Source organism: Python bivittatus, unplaced genomic scaffold (genome assembly GCF_059951505.1).
Source record: "Python bivittatus isolate LINGU-HERP-01145 unplaced genomic scaffold, Pbiv_v1 ctg000700_np1212, whole genome shotgun sequence".
NCBI classification, from domain to species: domain Eukaryota; kingdom Metazoa; phylum Chordata; class Lepidosauria; order Squamata; family Pythonidae; genus Python; species Python bivittatus.
In genome coordinates this window covers 6,053,074-6,074,346 of record NW_028277098.1, presented here as the reverse complement: position 1 = coordinate 6,074,346, position 21,273 = coordinate 6,053,074, and the positions used below count along the sequence as shown (strand labels likewise).

Genomic DNA, 21,273 nt, shown 5'->3' with positions numbered 1-21,273 from the left:
GTGAGCCTTGTTACAAGTTCATTGTCAAGCTTAGGAATATTCAACAGTTCTGTAACTGCTCAAACGTTCATTAGTGCAGACAAAGACTGAGCCAAAACTGTTTAAAGTTAAAGTTTATTTTGTAATTCTTTATAGGAATATCAATAAAAGACTTCAAATGTATCTCTATCTGTACATATACAAGAACCTGTTCAAAAATATTCACAGAACAAAAATAAATCTTCTTTAGAACAAACCCAGACAATGAAATGCAGAAGTAGATCCTGGAGACCTGAAGAATCCAGCACTACTGGCAGAAAAATACAGGGCTGTGTTTTTGGGGGCGGGTGGGGTGTGGAGGCAGAAAATAAAGGGGAGATCCAGATAGAAATAAATTATTCAAAGCTAACATTGAAAATAAACGTCTGGTAAGATAATTTTCATTAAGGCCCTGAAGAAAGCAGTTCTGTTGTACTTACAAAATTCATAAAAGCTCTCCCCAACATACCTCTCTCACCCCCTCTCTATAGAGTATAATCTATTAAAAGGTCATAAATATTTTACCAACACCAAACTAAATCTGGGGAGGAGGCATTAGAGTCACAACTCAGATTATCACAAAGCTGCCTACAAGTTTGCATTTCTGGAACTGCAACATTCTCTTTTTCATGACTAAGAGACAGCCAAGTGGAACTAATTTCCCTAATCCAGCTCTTTCTCATTTGAAAATGGCATGTCAGTACAAATGCATAGACCTCCTCCCCTTTAGGGAACCTGTCAATGGTCCCAGAATGAGTCCGCTTCCTTCAGAGGAATATGAAATCCAGCCATCCTAGGGCTTGGTGTCTCTTTCAGTCTGCTGCCACCATGCACTGAACATGTGCATTACAGACCTGTGAGGGCTTCCCGGAAAAGTACAACTGATTTTCCACTTAAAGAGCAGAATGTTGATCCCAGGCTGATCTAGGAGAAGAAACGTGTCTGAGGCTATTTAGGAATGTGATAATGAAATGATTTTATTGCCTGCATTTGTCTTTTCCACCCTTTTAAAAAACATGAATATCAGAGGAGCAATTAAGGATTTAATTAAATCTTTAACAAATTGCTTTATCTGGAGAAAAAAAGGTCCTAATGCAGCCAAAGGCACTATGGAAATGTTGGCTCTCTCAAACTCTACTATGTGGTATCATGGTACCATGTAGTTTTGACTGGTCTTCATGTGCACCAGTTGTAGGAAATGATGGGCATTCATCTTAGCCGAAATACAAATCAACGAAGCCTCTCTGTTCTCTTAAAGGAAAAGTTCAACTAATTCCTCTTTCAAGTTGAATTTTAATTTTTAATTACGTTAAAATGCTTTTTAATACATACTTTTTAAGAATTAAAAATGGGTAAATCTAAAGCAGAGCTTGCTTCCGTTCCCTCATGGCACAGATTTTAATCCAGCACAAGGATTTTCTATACTTAGAAGATGATTTGATTTTTGTGGTTGGGAAAATGCTAATTTGATAAAGTCTGTTGATTTTTATAGTGGTGATAACTGAGATAAAATGCAATGAGGATGAAGGAGTTGATTGGAGAAAGTAGGGATTGGTGCAGGGTTAAGGAAGCACCGACTGCCTCTCTGCTCAAAACTGGCAGGCCTTGCTCCCCATATTGAGATTGTAAATCGTTCCCATTTCAAAACACAATCAGAATTCCAGAGTCTAGAAGGACCTTTGTCTGCCACTGTTTTTGTAACCAGGGGCCAAAATTATAACGGAAAAAATACAAAAAAGGAAACAGTCTATGAAGAAATGGTGAAGGAATGTTTGTTAACATGTAAACTTCCTGCAAAAACAGAAGAGTAAAGAAAATTCTGATAAATATATTCCTGGAAAACTGGGTGGTTTTGTTTTTGTTTTTTTAAATAAATCCGAGGAAACGGTACAATAATAAATACTGCTTTCTTCTCGGTCAGGAGTTGGCAAATTATGGCTGAGGGCCAGGGGTAGGCGTCCTGGGCAGCGGCGGCCTATTAGCGGCCTCCACAGAGGCAGTGGAGGGGTGAGATCAGAAAAGGTTTTGCCAACCCCCGATCTAAGTAATTGACAAACTAGTGTAAGAGAAGGGTTGCTATCATTTCAATTCAAATTAAACATATTGTATTTACAAGAATGAATAAAGGACAATAAATAAATGCCTTTGACATTTAAACAAGGGATGCCTTGTAGTGATAAGGAAGAAGGAAATATTCCTCTTAAAGTCAAAATATGGCAGAGTGAAGTGATTCTGGTGCTGAGATGAGTTGGATCCTTGCTAAGTATGATTTCAGAGCTTTACTGGAAAATTTGGGGGAATCATCTTTTTTCAACCTTTGGTTAGGGTTGAAAATAAATAGGTAGCTGAAGCAGCTAAGGAAGGAGATGAAGAAGGCAGAAAAAGACAAGGGGAAATAAGTTCCAGGCCAGACACAAACACATACAGAGGAGCAATTTGCAAGAAGCTTTATGGAAGATTAAGCAAATACAGTCAGTGGCAGGAAGGGTGTGAGCAGAAGTGCACGCTTGGTACAGAAAAACTCCCAAACCCTCGGCGAGCTTGCCTGCAACAACTTTCAAGCAGGGAGAGTCCAAATCAGTGGATGGAAGGGTAGTCAGGTCAGGGTCCAAAGGTATAGGCATCGTGGGTGGGTTGGCCAGTGGTCCGGGGCCAGAGAAGTAGAGTTTTGGGATGCCAGGGGATTATGGGTTTAAGTACATGGAGTCCAGCTGAGTTGGTTGGTTGCTTTCAACAAGGGAAACCAGGCTAGCAGTGGCTCTTAAGTGGAGCCCGTGCTGATGAAGCCAGTCAAGGCCCTTGCCAGGTGAGGAGAGGCCCAGATGGACTAATGTGGGTGCTCCAGATCTTGTTCCTCATCTGCTGGGGGCATGGCTGCTCCTGATGATTGGGTGCTTGGGTGCCACAGCTTCCTCAGGCCGAAGTCCATCCGGCCCTCCCAGAGCAGGCTACTCAGGGTCAGAATCCTCTGAGTCAGAGCTGGCCACATGAGGTGGGCCACAGAGATGATCCTGGAGAAAGTATGCAACCTGACTGTGTTTCCCTGAACAGGGAACAGCTCTGGGACCTTGAAACCAGGAAATGCATCCAAACAGGTGGAAATTATTGACATTCTATAGTCATAAGTTTCTAGAGACAAAGCAACTGTAAGTCTGCTGCAAACTAATTAGAAGCCTCAACACAAAAGACAAGTGACTTCTTACATTTTCTATTAAGAAAAAGAATAAGTCTTATATTTTCTATACAGAAGTAGTAGTCTGGAAGACTTTTGAGAAAACATAACTCTTGGTAAGCTGCCTGTTAGTGAAGATAATATTAGTGCTTTGGACTTCAGTGGTCTAAACAATATTTGTCCTAGTATTACACCTGCCAACATCATGGCTAAGTATTGTCTCTTAACTATTCAAGCCGTTATCTCTTTTTGAAGAAATAACTGAAATTCCGATGAAAATAGATGAGTGAAAGAACTTCTCTGATCATTTTACAGATTGCTTTGTTAAGAATACAAGAGCTTTTGACTTTAAATTAAATCCCTTAATGGCAAAGGATCTAATAATTATTTGCAACCAAAAGAATTCAGTAATAAGAGACTGTGTGCCTACCTATCAACATTAGGAAGTTGTTCTGTATATAGTAAATAACATTAATGGCAAGAGATGAGTCTAAAACATCTATGAAACTCTCCTTAGGCCAACTTCATGCCAACTGTAAGCAAGTGAGATTAATACTACCCCTCCCCCTGCCCCGGCTTCCTAGCTGTAATGGCAGAAAGAGGATTATGTTCTTATTGAACTATTTGACTATTCTACCTATGCTGTTAAGGATGAGAATTTATCTAGGGACTTTTAGAATCTCTCCTGTACAGGTCTTTTGTGACTAATGTGAGACCAGTCTTGAATATTGATAGGCATTCCCCCTCCTCCTGGATGAGAAAATTATAATTGTTTTGAACAAGGCACTGTCCCTCGCTAAGCTCTCACCAAACTTAAAAGTCTTGCTTTTGCTCCAACATCTCTTATCCAGCCACTTGATCAAGGAGTTATTGCTGCCTTTAAATATTACTAAACAAAGCACACATTCAAGATGCTGATCAGCTACTGAGGGTGAGAACGCACAAACCATTCTTGAATTGTGGAAGCAATTCAACATTAAGAATGCAATGCATATTATTGTGGAGGCCTGGAATGAGATGAAAAAGAGTGTTTGCATGGTTTTCAGCAGCCCCTTCTACCCAATTTTATTTGTAACTTGGCAACCCGTAACCTGTTGGGTCACCCTTTCAGAGATATTTCCTTATCTAAACAGATAAACAGAATGACCACTCCTCCTCCTCCTCGGCTGACCCGCGGAACTCCCTGCCACTTTGCTGGGGAGAGGGGGAACAAAGGGAGCCACAGACTGCAAGGAAAACTGCACCCCCACTCCCCATCCCAGCAGGTCAAGGGGCCCTCCCTCCAGGGAGGAAGAGGGCTTACCCATCAATCTCCAGTGCCTCCCAGCCAGCCCTACCTTGCCAGCAGGCATCTGAGTCACTCCCTCGTTCTTCCCTCACTGCCAACTGCCATTAAGAGGCCTCAGTTCCAAAGTAGCCAATTGCCACTTGCCCGTCAGACCTTGCCATCAGCCAATTGGGCACAGGGGCCAGATTGAGATGAGAAAGAGGGCAGGGATATGCCCTTCCCATCTTCCCTTGCGCCACACAACCTACAGGTTTCTGGAAGTGTAGTCGGAAGGCATGGTGGTGCTGAAGCCACCACAACTTTGCCAAATTTCAATCCAATGGGAGTAATGGGTCCCAGATTTTGGACACATTCTTTAAGTTAGGCCATTTGAGGTACATTGATTAAAAAATTGTTGCCCTATGATGCACCGTTTCACCTAGCTGAAGGTTACAAACAGACAAACACTTTAGTAGTATATAGATTTTAAAGACTTTGTTCCTGCAAAAAAGCTTCCCAAAGTAAAAGCAAATTGCAGGCTTGGTTTGAAGAAGTGGAGGAAGAGTACATATATAAGCCACTTCAGTCCCACACAGAGGAGCTTGTGGAAAGCAGGGAAGTGGTAGTACATAACAAAACCTTTCCAGTTCAGAATTATCTTCAGATTTGAGTGTACTTGAGAGAACTCACAATGGCCAGAGGATAAGAACTGCAATGCTGAAAGGAGCAGGACAGCAGTCCGTCAATTATATTTGGAGCCATGTAAAGCAGCTTCTTTATGAAAGAAGGAAAATGGCAAAGCCACAGATGCTAGATGTGTTTTTTAAGCAAACACCCAAGGAAGAGACGGAAGACAAACTGCAGCCCTGCAGTTCTGGGGTGACATTTCATCTCCAGCCTGCATCTGCATCTCCTCTGTCTGCCAATTCTAATGATGGTAATTGTCCTTTTCCCTCATTGTCTCAATTAATCTGCAGCCTCAACTCCTCTTCACAGCCTGTCCTTCAGGCTATTGTCACTTCTTTTCAAACTAAGACTCTGAAGAATTTAAAGTGTTTTTCAACTATCGAAGCACTTTATTAGGATGATGTTGAGGTTTTCTGGCAATGTTTTGGTTACAAATGTGTTTTCCTTCTTGAGTGGTCTGCCCCTAACTCAATTTTTTTTCACAGAATCCCTGTTATTCATATTGCATGATTCTGCATAGCACAAGGGTTTCTAGGAACACAACTTTTGTGCTCTAAGAAAATTGGCTGTATGGCAGTAGGATCTCATTAACCTTACCTATTTATTAATAAGAAACATTGTGTCAGTAATCCTGAAATCATACAGAATATGATAGCGACTGCAATCCTTTCTCAGTGATTATTGTAGATGTAGGGAGAGCCAATATGCAGCCTTACTTCTCTCCACTATATTAGGATCCTGCCTTAGAAAAGTTCCTCTACCCTTCTCAGCTTTTTGGGTTTTTTGCTCGTTCCTTCCTGGTAGAGGGCAAAGGGGCTCATGTCATGGGCAGCTCAGACTCAGAGGATCCTGATGGTGAGAAGCTTGTTCTAGGGGTGCCAGACGAGCACCAGCCCAAGGAGGTGGTGAGCAATTAAGTGCCTGAGCCCAATTCAGCCAGCAGTCCAGAGCAGCTGCATGTAATGCTCAGCAGAGCAAAAGCCCTTGGGGCATCTTGTCAACCAGCCAGGCCATTCCCAGCCTTGAGTGGTCCCCACTGGGTGCAGGTGTAGAAGGCACGGTTGGCTGAGTCTCCCTTGTTGGAAAGAACCAACCTGTCTGGACTCCGTGCACCCACTGCCTTGAACCTCTGGCATCCTGGAACTCTGCCCCTCAGAATGCCTAGACCAGGGGCAGGAAGTTTGTTCTGGAAAGGGCGGTGTTCTGTGAGTATGTCTGGCAGATCTGCAGGCCAAGGAGCGTGGTAGCCATTGGACAGTGCCAGCTTGCCAACAAGGAGGCTTCTGATAGGCTATCAGCACTGCCCAGGTCACCCCACCCCACCCCAGCCCTCAGCCCCTTGCACCAGGAGCTCAGCCCTAGTGCAGGCTGTACAAACAGGCAATGGGCCAGGTTTGACTGTTTACTAACCCCTGGCCTAGACCTCTGGAGACTTCCTCCCACTGCTTGGGACTCTTGTTGCTTGCTTTCAGTTTGCTGATTAAATGACTCATTGAAGTCGAGTCTTTTGGATGCCATGCTACTGGGGAAGACTTATTTTCCTGCTTCCCACTCTCTGGGAACACCACAGAAAGCTTCTGTATCTAAGGGCTGTGCTCCCCTGACCACTGTTAAAGAGGTTATTTTCCCTCTTTGTCCAGAAGAAGAGACAGACACCTGGCCATTGAGAGAAAAAACAATTGGCTTTAAGGATGGTTTATGGTTCACTAAGGAAGAAAAGAGTAAGGTAGTTCCCAGTGAGGAAAGGGACAGCTGGAAGAATGGTTTAGTGAACAGGCTGTGTGACAGCAGATACATTAACATTTTTATTTTCCTTTTGTTAAATGAGTTATATTTGTTTTGTAAGGACATAATTTTCTGTACACTTACTTTTCCTGTATTAAAGGAGTATCTAGATATCCTTATGCGAATTGTTTGGGACAAGCTAACAGTCCACTCTAAGGCCATCACAAGGGAACATTACAGTGAGAAAGGAAGCAGGATTTCCTATTTTGCCCTGTATGGGGAAGACCCCTAACTGAAAGAGAGAGTTAATTGCCTCCCCACGTAGGAAAGATGCCTGCTGTACCAGGTAGGTACCCAGGGACTCTGGTTAATATGGGGATGGAGTGCCAGGTCACCAAGAGGAAAGAGTGGAGCTGTGAGCAGGAATGGACAGAGTTCACCCTCTACTGCAAGATGTCAACAAATGCCAACAGTTACAAATGCAGGAGATGAAGAAAACAGCCCTCCATAAGAAATGACTATACAGTCATCCCTGACAGCTAAGAAACGTTAAGGAGATAATGGATGAGTTGTACGATGCAGCTGTCTTTCCCCAGCTGGGTGAAATGTCTTCAGTAAAGACCCTTGAATAGTATTCTTGTCCCACCTGCTATCAAATGTCAGTCTCATTGCTGGAATGGAAGGTGGGGGGAGGTAGTGCATTTTAGATAACACTCCTTACTCTGATCTATGTAAACTGCTGACCAAAATTTGTAACATTTAAATCTAAAATCTAAAACCAATCTAAACTGCAAAAAAAAAAAAAAGTTTACAGAGGGAATCAGAAGGATCTAACAAAAGATAAAAAAACTAAATACAGGTAGTCCTCAACTTACGACCATTCATTTAGTGACCATTCAAAGTTACGATGGTGCTGAAAAAAGTGATTTATGACCGGTCCTCACACTTATAACTGTCACAGTGTCCCCACAGTCATGTGATCAAAATTCAGGCACTTGGCAACCTGTATGTATTTATGACAGTTGCAGCATCGCAGGGTCATGTGATCGCCATTTGTGACCTTCCCAGCTGGCTTCCAACAAGCAAAATCAATGGGGAACTGTGTGGATTCACTTAATGACTGCGTGATTTGCTTAATGGCCATGGTGATTCCCTTAACGCCTGCGTGATTCGCTTAATGACTGCTGCAAAAATGTAAAATTGAATGCAGTCATGTGATGCTTTGCTTAATGACCACATTGCTTAATGATGAATTTTCCGGTCCCTATTGTGGTCTTAAGTCGAGGACTACCTGTAGCGGTGAACAAGGGTCAGCAATATGTCTATCATTCCCCCAAATAAAATATTTTTAACAAAACGTTTAAAACTTAAATTTAACATGTTTAACTTTTAAAACTTAACCTTTACATTTTTTAAAATTTATTTCTGGTTTTTTAAACTTTTAATTTTTAAAAAATTAATATACTTCTTTCAATTTAATTTCTTTTTTTAAGTTTTGTGATCCCTGACTTATATTAAGCAGTCTTTTCTGTGCTCACCTAGCCAGGCAACAAGTGATGCCTGTTCTGCCTTATGTACCCTGAAGCACATGACAAGTTGCTGCCATGGTCAAGATTTAGAGAGGCTAGTTGGAAAACTAGCAAAGTGAAATGTGGAAAGGTGACTAACAGCTGCAATGTTGAAAGGAAGCCCAGGCAGGTTGGTAGTGCAGGTCATTATATGGCGGTGGCAATCAGTCCCTGCATCCATATTCTCCAGTTTTCCCTGAAATTTTCTGCTTTTAAGCAGGTAGTTTTGGAGAACACCAAGGGAGTTGGGCAACCAGGCTTGGAGTGGGCAAGAGAAATGAAAGGTGGGAATTCACTTGGTGGGAGAACTTGAAGTTAGCAGCTGCTGTTCCTAAATTCTCCATTCTCTGTGATGGAAAGCCTGGGAGGATTAGTAGGAGAGACGCTGCTCCGGGCCTGCATGCTGTAGTGTTCCTTCACTTGAGTTAGGGCACTCATCAACCTTGTGTTGGCTGAATCCAAGGAGAGGATCCTTTTCTCCTGCAGGAACAACAGGAAACAAAACCAAACGAGATCACATTTGGTTAGATTCACAGCAACAAGGCTTTACTAGATTTGAAGCCAGGTAAAATCAGTGTCTCATCACTTCTTTCAAGAGTTTTCCTAGCCCATCTAGCCTGGCCAACGTTCTGCAGCAGAATGTAACAGGCTTGCCTCTTTCAGCTGTACGGCATCTGTTCTGTGGAAGCTGCCAATTACACATCTACACAGGGATCACACAGAAATACTGAGGCAGAACCCAGAAGAAAACAGAAATTTAAGGATTTGCTTTTACAAAAAGGAAAACAGGAAAAGGCAACAGAGAGCAGATTTATTCCAGAGTATAGGCTGCATATAGAGTCTGGGATCTCCAAAGACACCAACCTGAAGATATACTGAGAATTATAATTGCAATCAGATTCCAGCAGTGTGAGGATGCAGAAGGAATTTTAGCTCATTCCTCCAAGGCAAACTGCTTCAATTCAATAATATTTGAGGATTTTTAGTATGATCTGTTCCTCATTTCAGGCCCTGCCATAACCATTCTCCGGGATTTTGCAGGACTTTAACTTAACCATTCCAAAACACTGAGTTTTAATACCAGTAGGATCTACATCATGCTCTGATAACAATGGCAAAAATATGCAAATATTCAGAAAATCCGAAAGGGGGCAAATACTTTTTCACAGAACATCAGCAGCTGTGCATGCACAGCATCAAGAGTTGCGCATGGGAAGAATGTGAAGGAGGAAGAGAAAAACAACAACAACAAAAAGGAAAACAAGCAGAAATAATGAACAAATCACCTTTCTCAAAAAGCAAAGATTTTAATCTCATTAGGTCTGCTGATGGAATTTTATACAAGGCCTCTGAGAATGAAGAGAGACATTACTGAGGGCAGTGTTTTACAAAAACACCACAGTAACCATAGGAATTTGGTTTATACAGTACATATTTTTACCAATGATAAATCATGGAGCAATTTCTTCTAAGTGGGGCTATCATTCAAAATCTGAGACTTATATTTTTGAGAAATGCTGTACACTGAATTTTACCGAGTAGTATGTGGAAACTGGAGAAGATGTTTCACATATAAGTTTATGGCCAATCAAGGCATCCCAGACAGCTTTTGGATGGCCCACCATTATTAATAATCAGGTGACAGGTTTAACGTCTGGCAAACTATGAGCAATCTATTATCTATTCCATATTGGGCTCATGTGTGTCATTATTTAATTTATTTACAAGTCCGGTATTCACATGATGCCCTGAACCACAAACTATCCAATCCCCTTTAGCCTAGCATTCATGCATACTCAGAATGGAATAATCTATTATTTAATAAACTAGGAGTAAGCATATATAGCCATTATGTCTTGGCACAGTTTGAGAATATTCAATCATCTCAGTATTGTTTTGGCTCTTCCAAAGGACTGTCATAAAATCAGTGTCCTGTGAAGGAGTAAGGTGTTCATTACCCATCTCTCCACTTTGGACATAGTCAGGAATAATGTGAAATGTGGTGGTCAGAAGGAATCTTGTCACCGACAGCTTACAGAGAAGATTTAGGCATGCATTTGGAAGGCCCTAGGTTTGAAAAGACTAACAACTAATATGTGCAAATATACAGATGGAATGTGTTTGTGAAAAGAATCAACTGTAGAGTCATGAGAGCAAAGTGATACTTTAATTGAAATTGCCTACACTCAACTCTCATTTTTTAAAAAGTCCAGTTTTTTATCTGACTGGATCTCATTCCCCATTTCCCTACAAAAACATCAGTTCCTTCTCAGAAATAGTATTTCCACAATAATGTCATAAGATAAATATTTTAAGAGTTGCAAAGACTGAGTTTATGACCCCTACTAATAATGTCACGCATCACTGGAGCTACTGGAATTTAGGATGCAGGGTTCATAAATTATTTGCTGGCAGGTATCCATTCATTTACATTAAGATCCATTTTGGTGTTGATGAACCCTATACCATACCATACCATACACCGTACTGTACACCATACCATACCACACACACCACACCACACCACCATTGCATACCCTGAGTGGAAATAAATCTAATCTAATTTTATAGCCTCGTTTGGAAAATGTCTGAGAAAAGATGGATTTTTAGATGCCTCAACCCACTTTTTAGACTGGGCCCAAATCATATAGTATACTTCTTGCATACTATACATAGCATGGTATACATAACATTTCAAACTCAGAGCAAAAAGAAGTGAATCTGAATTCCAAATGAAACACTCTTGCTATTACTGTAATGTGATAATGCTACAGAACCTGTTTCAAAGCAGAACTTGGCAAATGAACCAGAAGAAGTTTTTCTTTCCTGTCACTACTTTGACTTTGTTGTAATTATGTGTGAGAAATAATATAATCTGGACAACAAAGCATACAAAAATATTATTCTGGAGGCATGAGTTTGTGAGCTTTAAGGAGAAGGAGCCCACTCTCCTTTTTATTCCAAAAAGTAGTGCAAGGTAATCCCAGGATGTTTCAAACAGCATCTGAATGAAATCCAGAGAGCAGTAGAAACTGGAGTGTGGGGGAACACAAGTGTACCGGGGCAGGCCAGGGCAGTGCTCTGCTAGAGATCTGACTGGACATACTTGCCTACTTGAATTATCTCACACACCCCCTTTTAAGAACTGTAATTTAACACAGCGATGATGTCAATTGCCATTACAAATGGATGCTTAGCCTACAGTACAGCTCTGTTAATTAATGTGGGGAGGAGAGCAGTAGTGATAGACAAGCTGGCACATCCCCATCCAGCAAAAACAGACTGCCAGAAAAAGGAAAAAAGAGGATTTGCTGGCGGGTGGGGGGAGGAGGACATTCTAAGCCTGGAGCGGGTCAATCGACCTCTATGCAGTTCCTGATACCACAAGGCTTCTCTGAAATTTGGTAGAATAAAGCAAGGGCCACACAATTCTCACCCGGCCAGCGGGAATCCTGTCTGGGGCTTTTGCATTCCACTCTCTTGTTGCAACAGTTTATCACGAAGCCTTCAGCCAGATTCTAGGTTGCTGCGAAAGAATCAAACAGCTTGGAGATAGCATGTGGGCCTAGTCCTCAGCCACCATATGGAACTTTCATAAATGAGTGAGGAACAGAAACCATGCTTCTATCAGTTCAGTGAGCTGGGGAAATTTGCTTTCAGTTTAGCCACTATCTTTATTCAGCCTCCAGCATTCCATATTGCAAACGCCATGCGGTTATTCTATGTTTAAAATCAGCTTTTCAAATAAATCCTTAAAAATATTTCTTCTCTTGATAAAATTGGTCCACAGGGGGAAGAAAATTAAATTCCTGCTTCTGAATAATTCACCTGGAGAAAATATATACTCATCACAGGACACCAGGCAAATACAGGTGAAACTCGAAAAATTAGAATATCGTGCAAATGTTCATTTATGTCAGTAAGGCAACTCAAAAGGTGAAACCAATATATGAGATAGACGCATTACATGCGAAGCGAGATATGTCAAGTCTTACTTTGGTATAATTGTGATGATTATGGCGTACAGCTTATGAAAACCCCAAATTCACAATCTCAGAAAATTAGAATATTACATGACATCAATAACACAAGGATTGGAAATAGAACAATATCGGACCTCTGCAAAGTATAAGCATGCATATGTACTCAGTACTTGGTTTGGGCCCCTTTTGCACCAATGACTGCCGCAATATGGCGTGGCATGGATGCTATCAGCCTGTGGCACTGCTGAGGTGTTACGGAAGACCAGGATGCTTCAATAGCGGCCTTTAGCTCCACTGCATTGTTCAGTCTCATGTCCCTCATCTTTCTCTTGGCAATGCCCCATAGATTCTCTATGGGGTTCAGGTCAGGTGTTTGCTGGCCAATCAAGCACAGTAATCCCATGGTCATTGAACCAGGTTTTGGTACTTTTGGCAGTGTGGGCAGGTGCCAAGTCCTGCTGGAAAATGAAGTCAGCATCCCCATAAAGGTCGTCTGCGGAAGGAAGCATGAAGTGCTCCAAAATCTCCTGGTAGACGGCTGCGTTGACCCTGGACTTAATGAAGCACAGTGGACCAACACCAGCAGATGACATGGCTCCCCAAATCAACAGAGACTGTGGAAACTTCACACTGGACTTCAAGCATCGTGCATTGTGTGCCTCTCCATTCTTCCTCCAGACTCTGGGTCCTTGGTTCCCAAATGAGATCCAAAAGTTGCTCTCATCAGAAAAGAGGAGAACAACAGACCAGTTCTTTTTTTTCTGTAGCCCAGGTAAGATGCTTCTGACGTTGTTTGTTGTTCAGGAGCGGCTTGACAAGAGGAATACGACATTTGAAGCCCATGTCCAGGATCCGTCTGTGTGTGGTGGCTCTTGATGCACTAACTCCAGCCTCAGTCCACTCCTTGTGAAAGTCCCCAACACTTTTGAATGGCCTTTTCCTGACAATCCTCTCCAGGCTGCGGTCATCCCTGCTGCTTGTGCACCTTTTTCTACCACACTTTTCCCTTCCACATAACCTTCTATTGATATGCTTTGATACAGCACTTTGGGAACATCCAACTTCTTTTGCAATTACCTTTTGGGGCTTTCCCTCCTTATGAAGGGTGTCAGTGATGGTTTTCTGCACAACTGTCAGGTCAGCAGTCTTTCCCATGCTTGTGATTCCTACTGAACCAGCCTGAGAGACCATTTAAAGGCTCAGGAACCCTTTGCAGGTGTTATGGATTCATTAGCTGATTAGAGTGGGACACTTGGAGCCTAGAATATTGAACCTTTTCACACTATTCTAATTTTCTGAGATTGTGAATTTGGGGTTTTCATAAGCTGTACGCCATAATCATCACAATTATACCAAAGTAAGGCTTGACATATCTCGCTTTGCATGTAATGCGTCTATCTCATATATTGGTTTCACGTTTTGAGTTGCCTTACTGACATAAATGAACATTTGCATGATATTCTAATCTTTCGAGTTTCACCTGTAGTTAGTTATAAATCTGAGTTACAACCAAAGTAATATGAGTATATTTAAGTGGATGGAGTGTCATGGAGTGAGCCAGTTTGGTGTAGTGGTTAAGGACCAACACCAGCTAGGAGACCATGAGTTCTAGGTCCTGCCTTAGGCATAAACTAGGAGACCATGAGTTCTAGTCCTGCCTTAGGCATAAATCCAGCTGGGTGACCTTGGGCCAGTCACTCTTTCTCAGCCCAAGGAAGCAGGCAAGGGCAAACCACTTTTGAAATCTTGCCAAGAAAACTGCAGGGACTTGTCCAGGCACTCACCAGGAGTCAACACTGACTTAAAGGAAGAACAACAAGAACAACAACAACAAAAAAGTCATGGAAGATTTAGAAAAAGCAGCCAACAGAAGTTCATCTTCTAGCTCTTTCATCTCAGTACATGCAGGGAAATGTAGCTAATGCTGAAAGATTTATAAATTTGGTAACTAACTAACTAACTAACTAACTAACTAACTAACTAACGTTGAAAGATATTTAGTGATTCTTTAATATTGCTCAGTGTTAAAAGTATGAGATAATTCTATAGGCAAAGGGCATTTTCCATGTACAGGGTCTCATAAGCGTAGCATAAAGAAGAGATCAAAATTATTTTATGTGTGTCTTAAGTCCTATTCTGTCCTGTTTTGTTTTATCTCAGAATAAGCACAACTGAAAGCTATGATCCAAAGTATTGTGTATCGCACAGAATTCTACAACAGTGGCTCTGAGCACACAAGGCTTTGAGTGTTGGGATGATAGACATTTTGATCCATTATGTTCCAGGCTAAGAGAAAAGCTATCTTACCTTGAAGGGAATGGGGTATTACTTGCCCCACAGAGATGCTGCCTCTGGTATATGGAAAACATCTCAGAGCCTTAGTTTCAGGATAAGGAACAGTGAAAGGATAAGGAATGGGGGTGGTAACAGTACTGGTAAGTAAAACATTGCTCCTTACCTGTGCCTCAATTATTTTCTGCTTAGCATCAATGGTTGCTTGCATTTCTGCATGGTCTTTCTTTAGTTCCTCTTCCACAGCCATTAATCTAAAAGAAAGGCAAGAATCTGGAGAGTAATCTGTGTAATATCTGGAGCATAACCAGAAGAAAACAAGACAAAACACTGGCTTAGTAAAGGTGCTAAAGATGAAAAGATTTCCACCTGCTGCTTTGTTCCTTAAGCAAGCATTTCAGTGAATAAGCTCCAAGTTGTTTGAGTGGGTGCTACAAGGAAATTGGGATGCCTACACCAGCCCAGATGTCATCTAGATGTACTGGGATTTCAACTTCCAGAACTCCCAGCTTGCATGTCTAAAATCACTTGGCCTAAATTCCATTGCAATGAAACTGCATATAAACTATACAGCACTTGTACTCAGGTCGCCTATTCATGTAATGGAGTCTAACTACATCAAATAACAGTATGAATTTAGACTATAAACAACTCCTCCTATATGCAAGATAAAGATAGTTTTTCACTTAGCAAGCAATGGTCACATTTCACAAAGGATGCCACTGCCGGAAATACAGAGAACTTTCTTTATACCTTCAAGTTTCCCAGCCTTCCTAACCTGCTGATGATGCTTTTCATCTGGCTATCCTTCTCCTCCTGCTGCTTTCGCAGCCGCTCCTTGCTGTCTTCCAGCATTGATCTGTGCTCCAATAAGAGTTTCTGCATTTGTTGCTCCTGCACTAGGAGACGCTGCTCATACTCCTCCAACCGGCGACTTGATGCCTTCAGGCGATCCTTGAGCTTGGCTATCTCTTGCTGATACTGAAGATGGGAAGAAGGGAGATAAAAGTGTTCATTAGTTATTAATTCATGAGGCAGTTTTCCAGTGCTCAAGGGAGTGTAAAAGAGAAATAATACAAAGTAATTACTAGAAACTTGTAATCTTCCATCTCTTCCTAAATAAGAAGCATCAATAAAAACAAACAAGCCTGTTGAAGCAAAGTAAAATTAGAGGGACACAATTGAAAGGCCTAAAGAATTTAAAAAATAATTTCATTTCAGAAACATGTAGCTTTTTCTTACTTTATATGGAATTGGTATTTGAAGCAGGTCCTGCATTGACGCAGGGGTATTATAAGCTTCCTCTTAGATATGTGGGACTCAGGTTGTGAAGGACTTTATTAGTATGCGAAAACACTGAACTGAACCTGGAAACATACTGGCAATCATGGCCAGTAGGAAGAAAATCAGCTGGATGTATTTGGGCAGCCTCACTCATTTTCACTAGGTTATGCAGAATCTTCCCTTAGCTGGAGCTTCTGAGTTGCCTTCCAAGGACATTAGAGAAGGAAATTCTGAAGGGCGCGACAGCATGGATTAGTTTTCTAGTACCCTCTGTGTCCAAGAAGGGGTGCAGCAGGAAAAGCAAGAGAAGCTGCCACAAAGTATTATTGGCTGCTGTTGCAAGGGCTTGGATTAAAAGCAACCCTCTGACTACAAACATTTTTAAAAGGAAACTGAACCCCAACGAACAGGAAAATCAACTCAATCCACAATATGAAGGGAGCCATCTCAAGCATTCCTGATCTATCTGGACACAACTTCCACCTGGTATGGCCCCCAATAACCTGACTGTTGTTTCCAGGCACTGACAGAGCAAAAACAGCATCCAGATATTTGATAATTGAAAGACAGAGCTGTGCAACATTATACTGATTCTTCTCCACATTATTTCATCTAGTGACTTCTTACTGATGTGGCTAGAACTTAGAACACACATAACTGTTACCTTTTCTGTATGATTAGCTTCATCCTGATTTTGTTCTGCATCTTCCTCCACTTGTTCATACTGTCCATTGTTTAAGACCCAAGCAGCTGTCCTTTCCACAGGTGACATAGTGGCAGAGTCTACAGGGGACTGCATCTGCAAGTAGAGTTTGAGAGCAAAAGAGAGCCTTGTTAACTGCCCAGATTACAACCCAGGGCCAAAGCATACTTTGAGCATTGCTTGGGAATGGTTTCTCCATACTATAATGTCAATCCACTCTGTAAACTTGTAAATGAAGATATACATGGGGAGCATCAATCACAATTCCTTGAATGTAAGCAAGAAAAGTGCAAAAGAATTGTAATTATTTATATGGAAGAACACCAGTTAATTATTAAGATTTCCCTTTTTATTCAGGAAAATGATTGCTCATTTTGGATATAAAAAATTATCCCAAGAAGTCCTCTTAGAGTAGAATGACTTTACTAAGATTCCAAAAGGAAGCAATCAAAAATGTTCTACGCTTGGGTGTTAGACCCACTATTAAAAATAGACTTATTTTTATCTTCTTAAGGGCTTAATAATTTGCCACTTTAAAACAGAAAAAAACCCTATCCAAATATTGGTCTCCATATTTTTATTTTTTAAATGTGCAATGTTTCCTTGTAAATTTAGACGGTTTGGGGTATGCTGGCATGTGGTATGGATCTCAAATGAATTTAAACTCCAGAGTTGGTTTTCTAATATCTATAGGTTTGTTCCCGGTTGCTTGCAACTATTGTACTATTTCACAATCAGGAGCATTGCCACTCTAGGTTTTAATACAAGCTTAGAACTCCATGGGCTGCACCTGGCCAGACAACAGTGGAAGGCTTTGGCAGGCCTGCTCTACATATCCATTCTGTCTTGAGCCAACTTCACTGACTTGGATCTGTTTGCAGTAGTTACCTCTAAGCATATTCTTCAGTTGCTGAAATGCACATAACTCACTATTTATAGCAACTCTAGCATCTTCGAACACCAAAAGAGGGAAAGCAGTGTAAATATGACTTCCATATCTGGTCATACTTAGGATGCCCACAAGTACTCAAAGGAATAAGGAATTGTAGCTTCTCAGCAGCTGAAAAGCTGCTTTAAGCCTGACAGTGATAGCCAAGCTATGGCTGACGAAGTAGGTCTCTCTGTGCTTTATGGAATACTGAATAGGACCACGGTATAGAGGAAGCAAGGAAAGACAGTTATATTTGGATGAAAAATGTACGTAGAAGAAGTAGGCAGCATCACCACTCGTATGCTATTAATGGGAACCCTGGATACAAAGTAGGTGAGTACAACTAGCTACTGTGTTCTTATCTCTTGCAGAAAGAACAGAAAATATGCAATATCAGCTTCCTTGCTATCCAGGAAAGAGAACCGCTGATGCAGTCTATATGGATGGCTTAGAAAGTCCATTTTTTTTATCCTGTAACTATTCCAAGGAGGATGAGATTACAGGGAAACCATTTGCTACGCTTCTGGAAATTTGGCCATTTCCATTCATAGTAAAAACAATACAGCGGTATAGGCACTCTTGTGCTGTCTAGATATTTTGGACTACAGCTCTCATGAATACCTTGCCATATTCCATGCATGGAAAAATATACATGACTCAATAAATTTTGCAGATGTCCTGCTTTTCTGCCTTTGAAGCATCAAAAATATTCAGACACAGCTACAGTCATTTTGAAGGGTATCCTATTTTGCCCCAGAGAACCACAGAATTGATTTGGGATTCAGCCAAATCAGAAGCATCCTTCTTCCTTTCCCTAGATGACTTTCAAAAACAAATTCTGAGAATGTTTTCGGTAGGGATCAGTCTGCACTGGGGGAAAAAATATTGTACTGTGACTCGTGTCCATTGTCTATCCCCATGCTTAATTTACACTTCAATCCCTAGGGCAGTTTTGCACCGTTGTTGTTGTTGTTGTAGTTGGTTGCACAGTCAGCCAAATGTTTAGACTGGATTTGGCATTTTTATCCACCTATCTGGTCCTTCCCGAGGACCTGGGATAGGCAGATGTTGTTTGATGGTGTTAAAGGTATTGTCGCAGGATGTGAGCTGTTCCAAGTAAAGCTGCCATCTGCAATAGATTGATGGTGATTTTGTCAATGCCGGTGGGGTTCAAGTGGTGCTCCAGGTGTTTTGGGATTGCACCTAAGGCACCTATCACTATTGGTACTATCCTTGCTTTCTTTTGCCATAGTCATTCCACTTCTATTTGCAGGTCTTTGTATTTTGTGATTTTCTCCAGTTCTTTCTCTTTTATTCTGCTGTCTCCAGGTACTGCAATGTCCACTATCCAGACTTTTTTGTCTTTCTTATCAACAATTGTTAAGTCTGGGGTGTTGTGTGGCAGGTGCTTGTCTGTTTGAACTCTAAAGTCCCAGAGCAGTTTAGCTTCTTCATTTTCTATTACTTTGTCTTGTGGTCCCACCAATTCTTGCTTGCAGGCAAATGGTATTTCTGGCAGATATTCCAACGCACCATTGTTGCTACTTGCAACATGTCATGCTGTTGTTTGTAGTCAGTCTGTGTGATCTTGCGGCAGCTAACTAGGTGGTCCACTGTTTCTTCAGCTTCTTTGCAGAGGCAGCATTTGCTGTCTGTTGCTGTCTTCTCAATTCTGGCTTTGTATGCATTTGTTCTTAGGGCTTGGTCTTGTGCAGCCAGAATTAGCCCCTTGGTCTCTTTCTTCAGCTTTCCTGTTCTTAGCCATTGCCAGATCTTGTTGTTATCTGATTTGCCTGCTAGTTTTTTGTGTACTGGTCATGTAATACTGTGCCTTGCCATGTCTCTTTTCTATTCTTCATTTGGTCTTTCTTGTAGGCCAGTTTGGTTTCTTTGGTATTCAGTAAGCTTTCATGGTGTACCAGCTTCAGTGCATCTTCTTCACTGTCCTTCAGATATTCTTCCAATGCCCCCAGTGAGGCACTACCTTGACATGGTTGTGGGGCTTGCATGCTCCAAGGAGGATGAGCGCTATGCCAGAGGTTCAACCATACTGGACAGGTCTCATCAGAGGAGCCAGACAAGCAGTGTCTCTCCCATAAACAATATGGTGAGACATCATTTATAGAAACCTATACTGGATTGGTTGTCACCCAGGTCAACAATGACTGCACTAGGTGTTCTAGTTCCTGGACATCTGGTGACTAGTGGGCTACAGGACACAGGACTGTTGGCTGAGCAACCAAGGCCAGCAGCTGCAGAACTACTGGAAGAAAAGTTGTTTACCCATTGCGAATATACAAAGACTGAAAACAAAGAAATAATGATCTGCTATTACAAATCAAGTCCAATGAGAAGAAGATATCTGAAAAGAATGCACCAGTTCTGGAAAAAACAACATTCAGAATCAGAAATAACAGAACAGAGGCTAGCAGATCAATGGCAATTTATAACACAAAATAAAGTATTCACAGAAGTAGAATTGGAAGAACTGCAAAGGTCTACCCAGGGCAAAGAAATCAAAGCCTTGCCAGAAATAGTTCAGACAGTAGAGCCTTCTCCTCAGGAAGAACAAAGCCCTCTAACTAAAAAACAAGAGGAATTGAAACAAAGAATAACTGAGCACAAAAACAACAGAATAAGGTTGCCCGCATTGAAGCTTGTTACAAAGAAACAGCTATCACAATTGTTAAATGATGCCAATATTGTAATATCAAATATAAGCATCAGCACACTGCCAGAAACATACCAACTGATGTACAGCACAGCTGCAGTTATAAATGAACACCTTGGATGCAAAATCAACAAACAAGAAAAAAAGCCAAACAGTGCACCATCAAAATGGAAGAACAGGTTAGAAAATAAAATTAACATGCAAAGATCAGATGGAAGCAAGCTGGAAGAGATGAAAGAAAAGAAGCTGAAGAACAAAAAGACCAAAGAATACCTGATCAAGAAATATCACCTAGAAGCAAGGAAGATCAAGGAAGCACTGGAAATAATAAAGCAGCAAATAGCAGACATAGCCAAGAAGATCAGCAGATATGAAACTTGAATTGCATACTATAGGCAGAATCTCCAATTTCAGTCAAATCAGAAATGTTTCTACCAATCCATCAATGGAGAGACTGCAATGAACCAGTCAACACCTGACAAAGAAGAAACAGTGTTTCTTCTTTGTCAGGTGTTGACTGGTTCATTGGGTGCAGCTATGGGACAACCCGAAGAAATACAAGAATGCAGCTTGGATAAAGGAAGTAGATAAGAATAAAAAAGCTGAAATGAAAGAACTTGTAATAACAGCGGGCAACTACAGGTCAATTACCTGCTTGCCAACAACTTTCAAATTGCTAACTGGTGTGGTAGCTGATGCAGTCCAACAGCACTTAGTTGAAAACAAGCTCTTTCCATATGAACAGAAAGGAAATCGCCCAAACAGCAGAGGGACAAAAGATCAGCTCCTAATTGACAAGATGATTTTGGAAAACTGCAAGAGAAGGAAGACCAACTTGAATGCAGCTTGGATTGATTACAAGAAGGCATTTGATTCCCTGCCACATTACTGGGTAATCAAGTGCCTAGAAATAACAGGAGTCAGTAGAAACATCAGAAGTTTTGTGCAAAGATCAATGGCACAGTGGAAGAC

General features: G+C 41.4%; 1 protein-coding gene across 2 annotated transcripts in view; it reads right to left on the bottom strand.

Moving 5' to 3' along the window:
- Positions 1–97: 97 nt before the first annotated feature.
- Positions 98–21,273, bottom strand: part of RASAL2 (RAS protein activator like 2) — a 237,091-nt gene continuing 215,915 nt past the window's right edge. For both annotated transcript variants that reach the window (XM_088154086.1, XM_088154087.1), the window contains exons 15-18: positions 16,661–16,795; positions 15,491–15,693; positions 14,879–14,966; positions 98–8,917 (exon numbers count right to left, since the gene is read on the bottom strand). In XM_088154086.1, the coding sequence (XP_088010212.1) occupies positions 8,753–8,917; positions 14,879–14,966; positions 15,491–15,693; positions 16,661–16,795 (591 nt within the window). In that variant the 3' untranslated portion in view covers positions 98–8,752. The remainder of the gene's footprint in view (positions 8,918–14,878; positions 14,967–15,490; positions 15,694–16,660; positions 16,796–21,273) is intronic.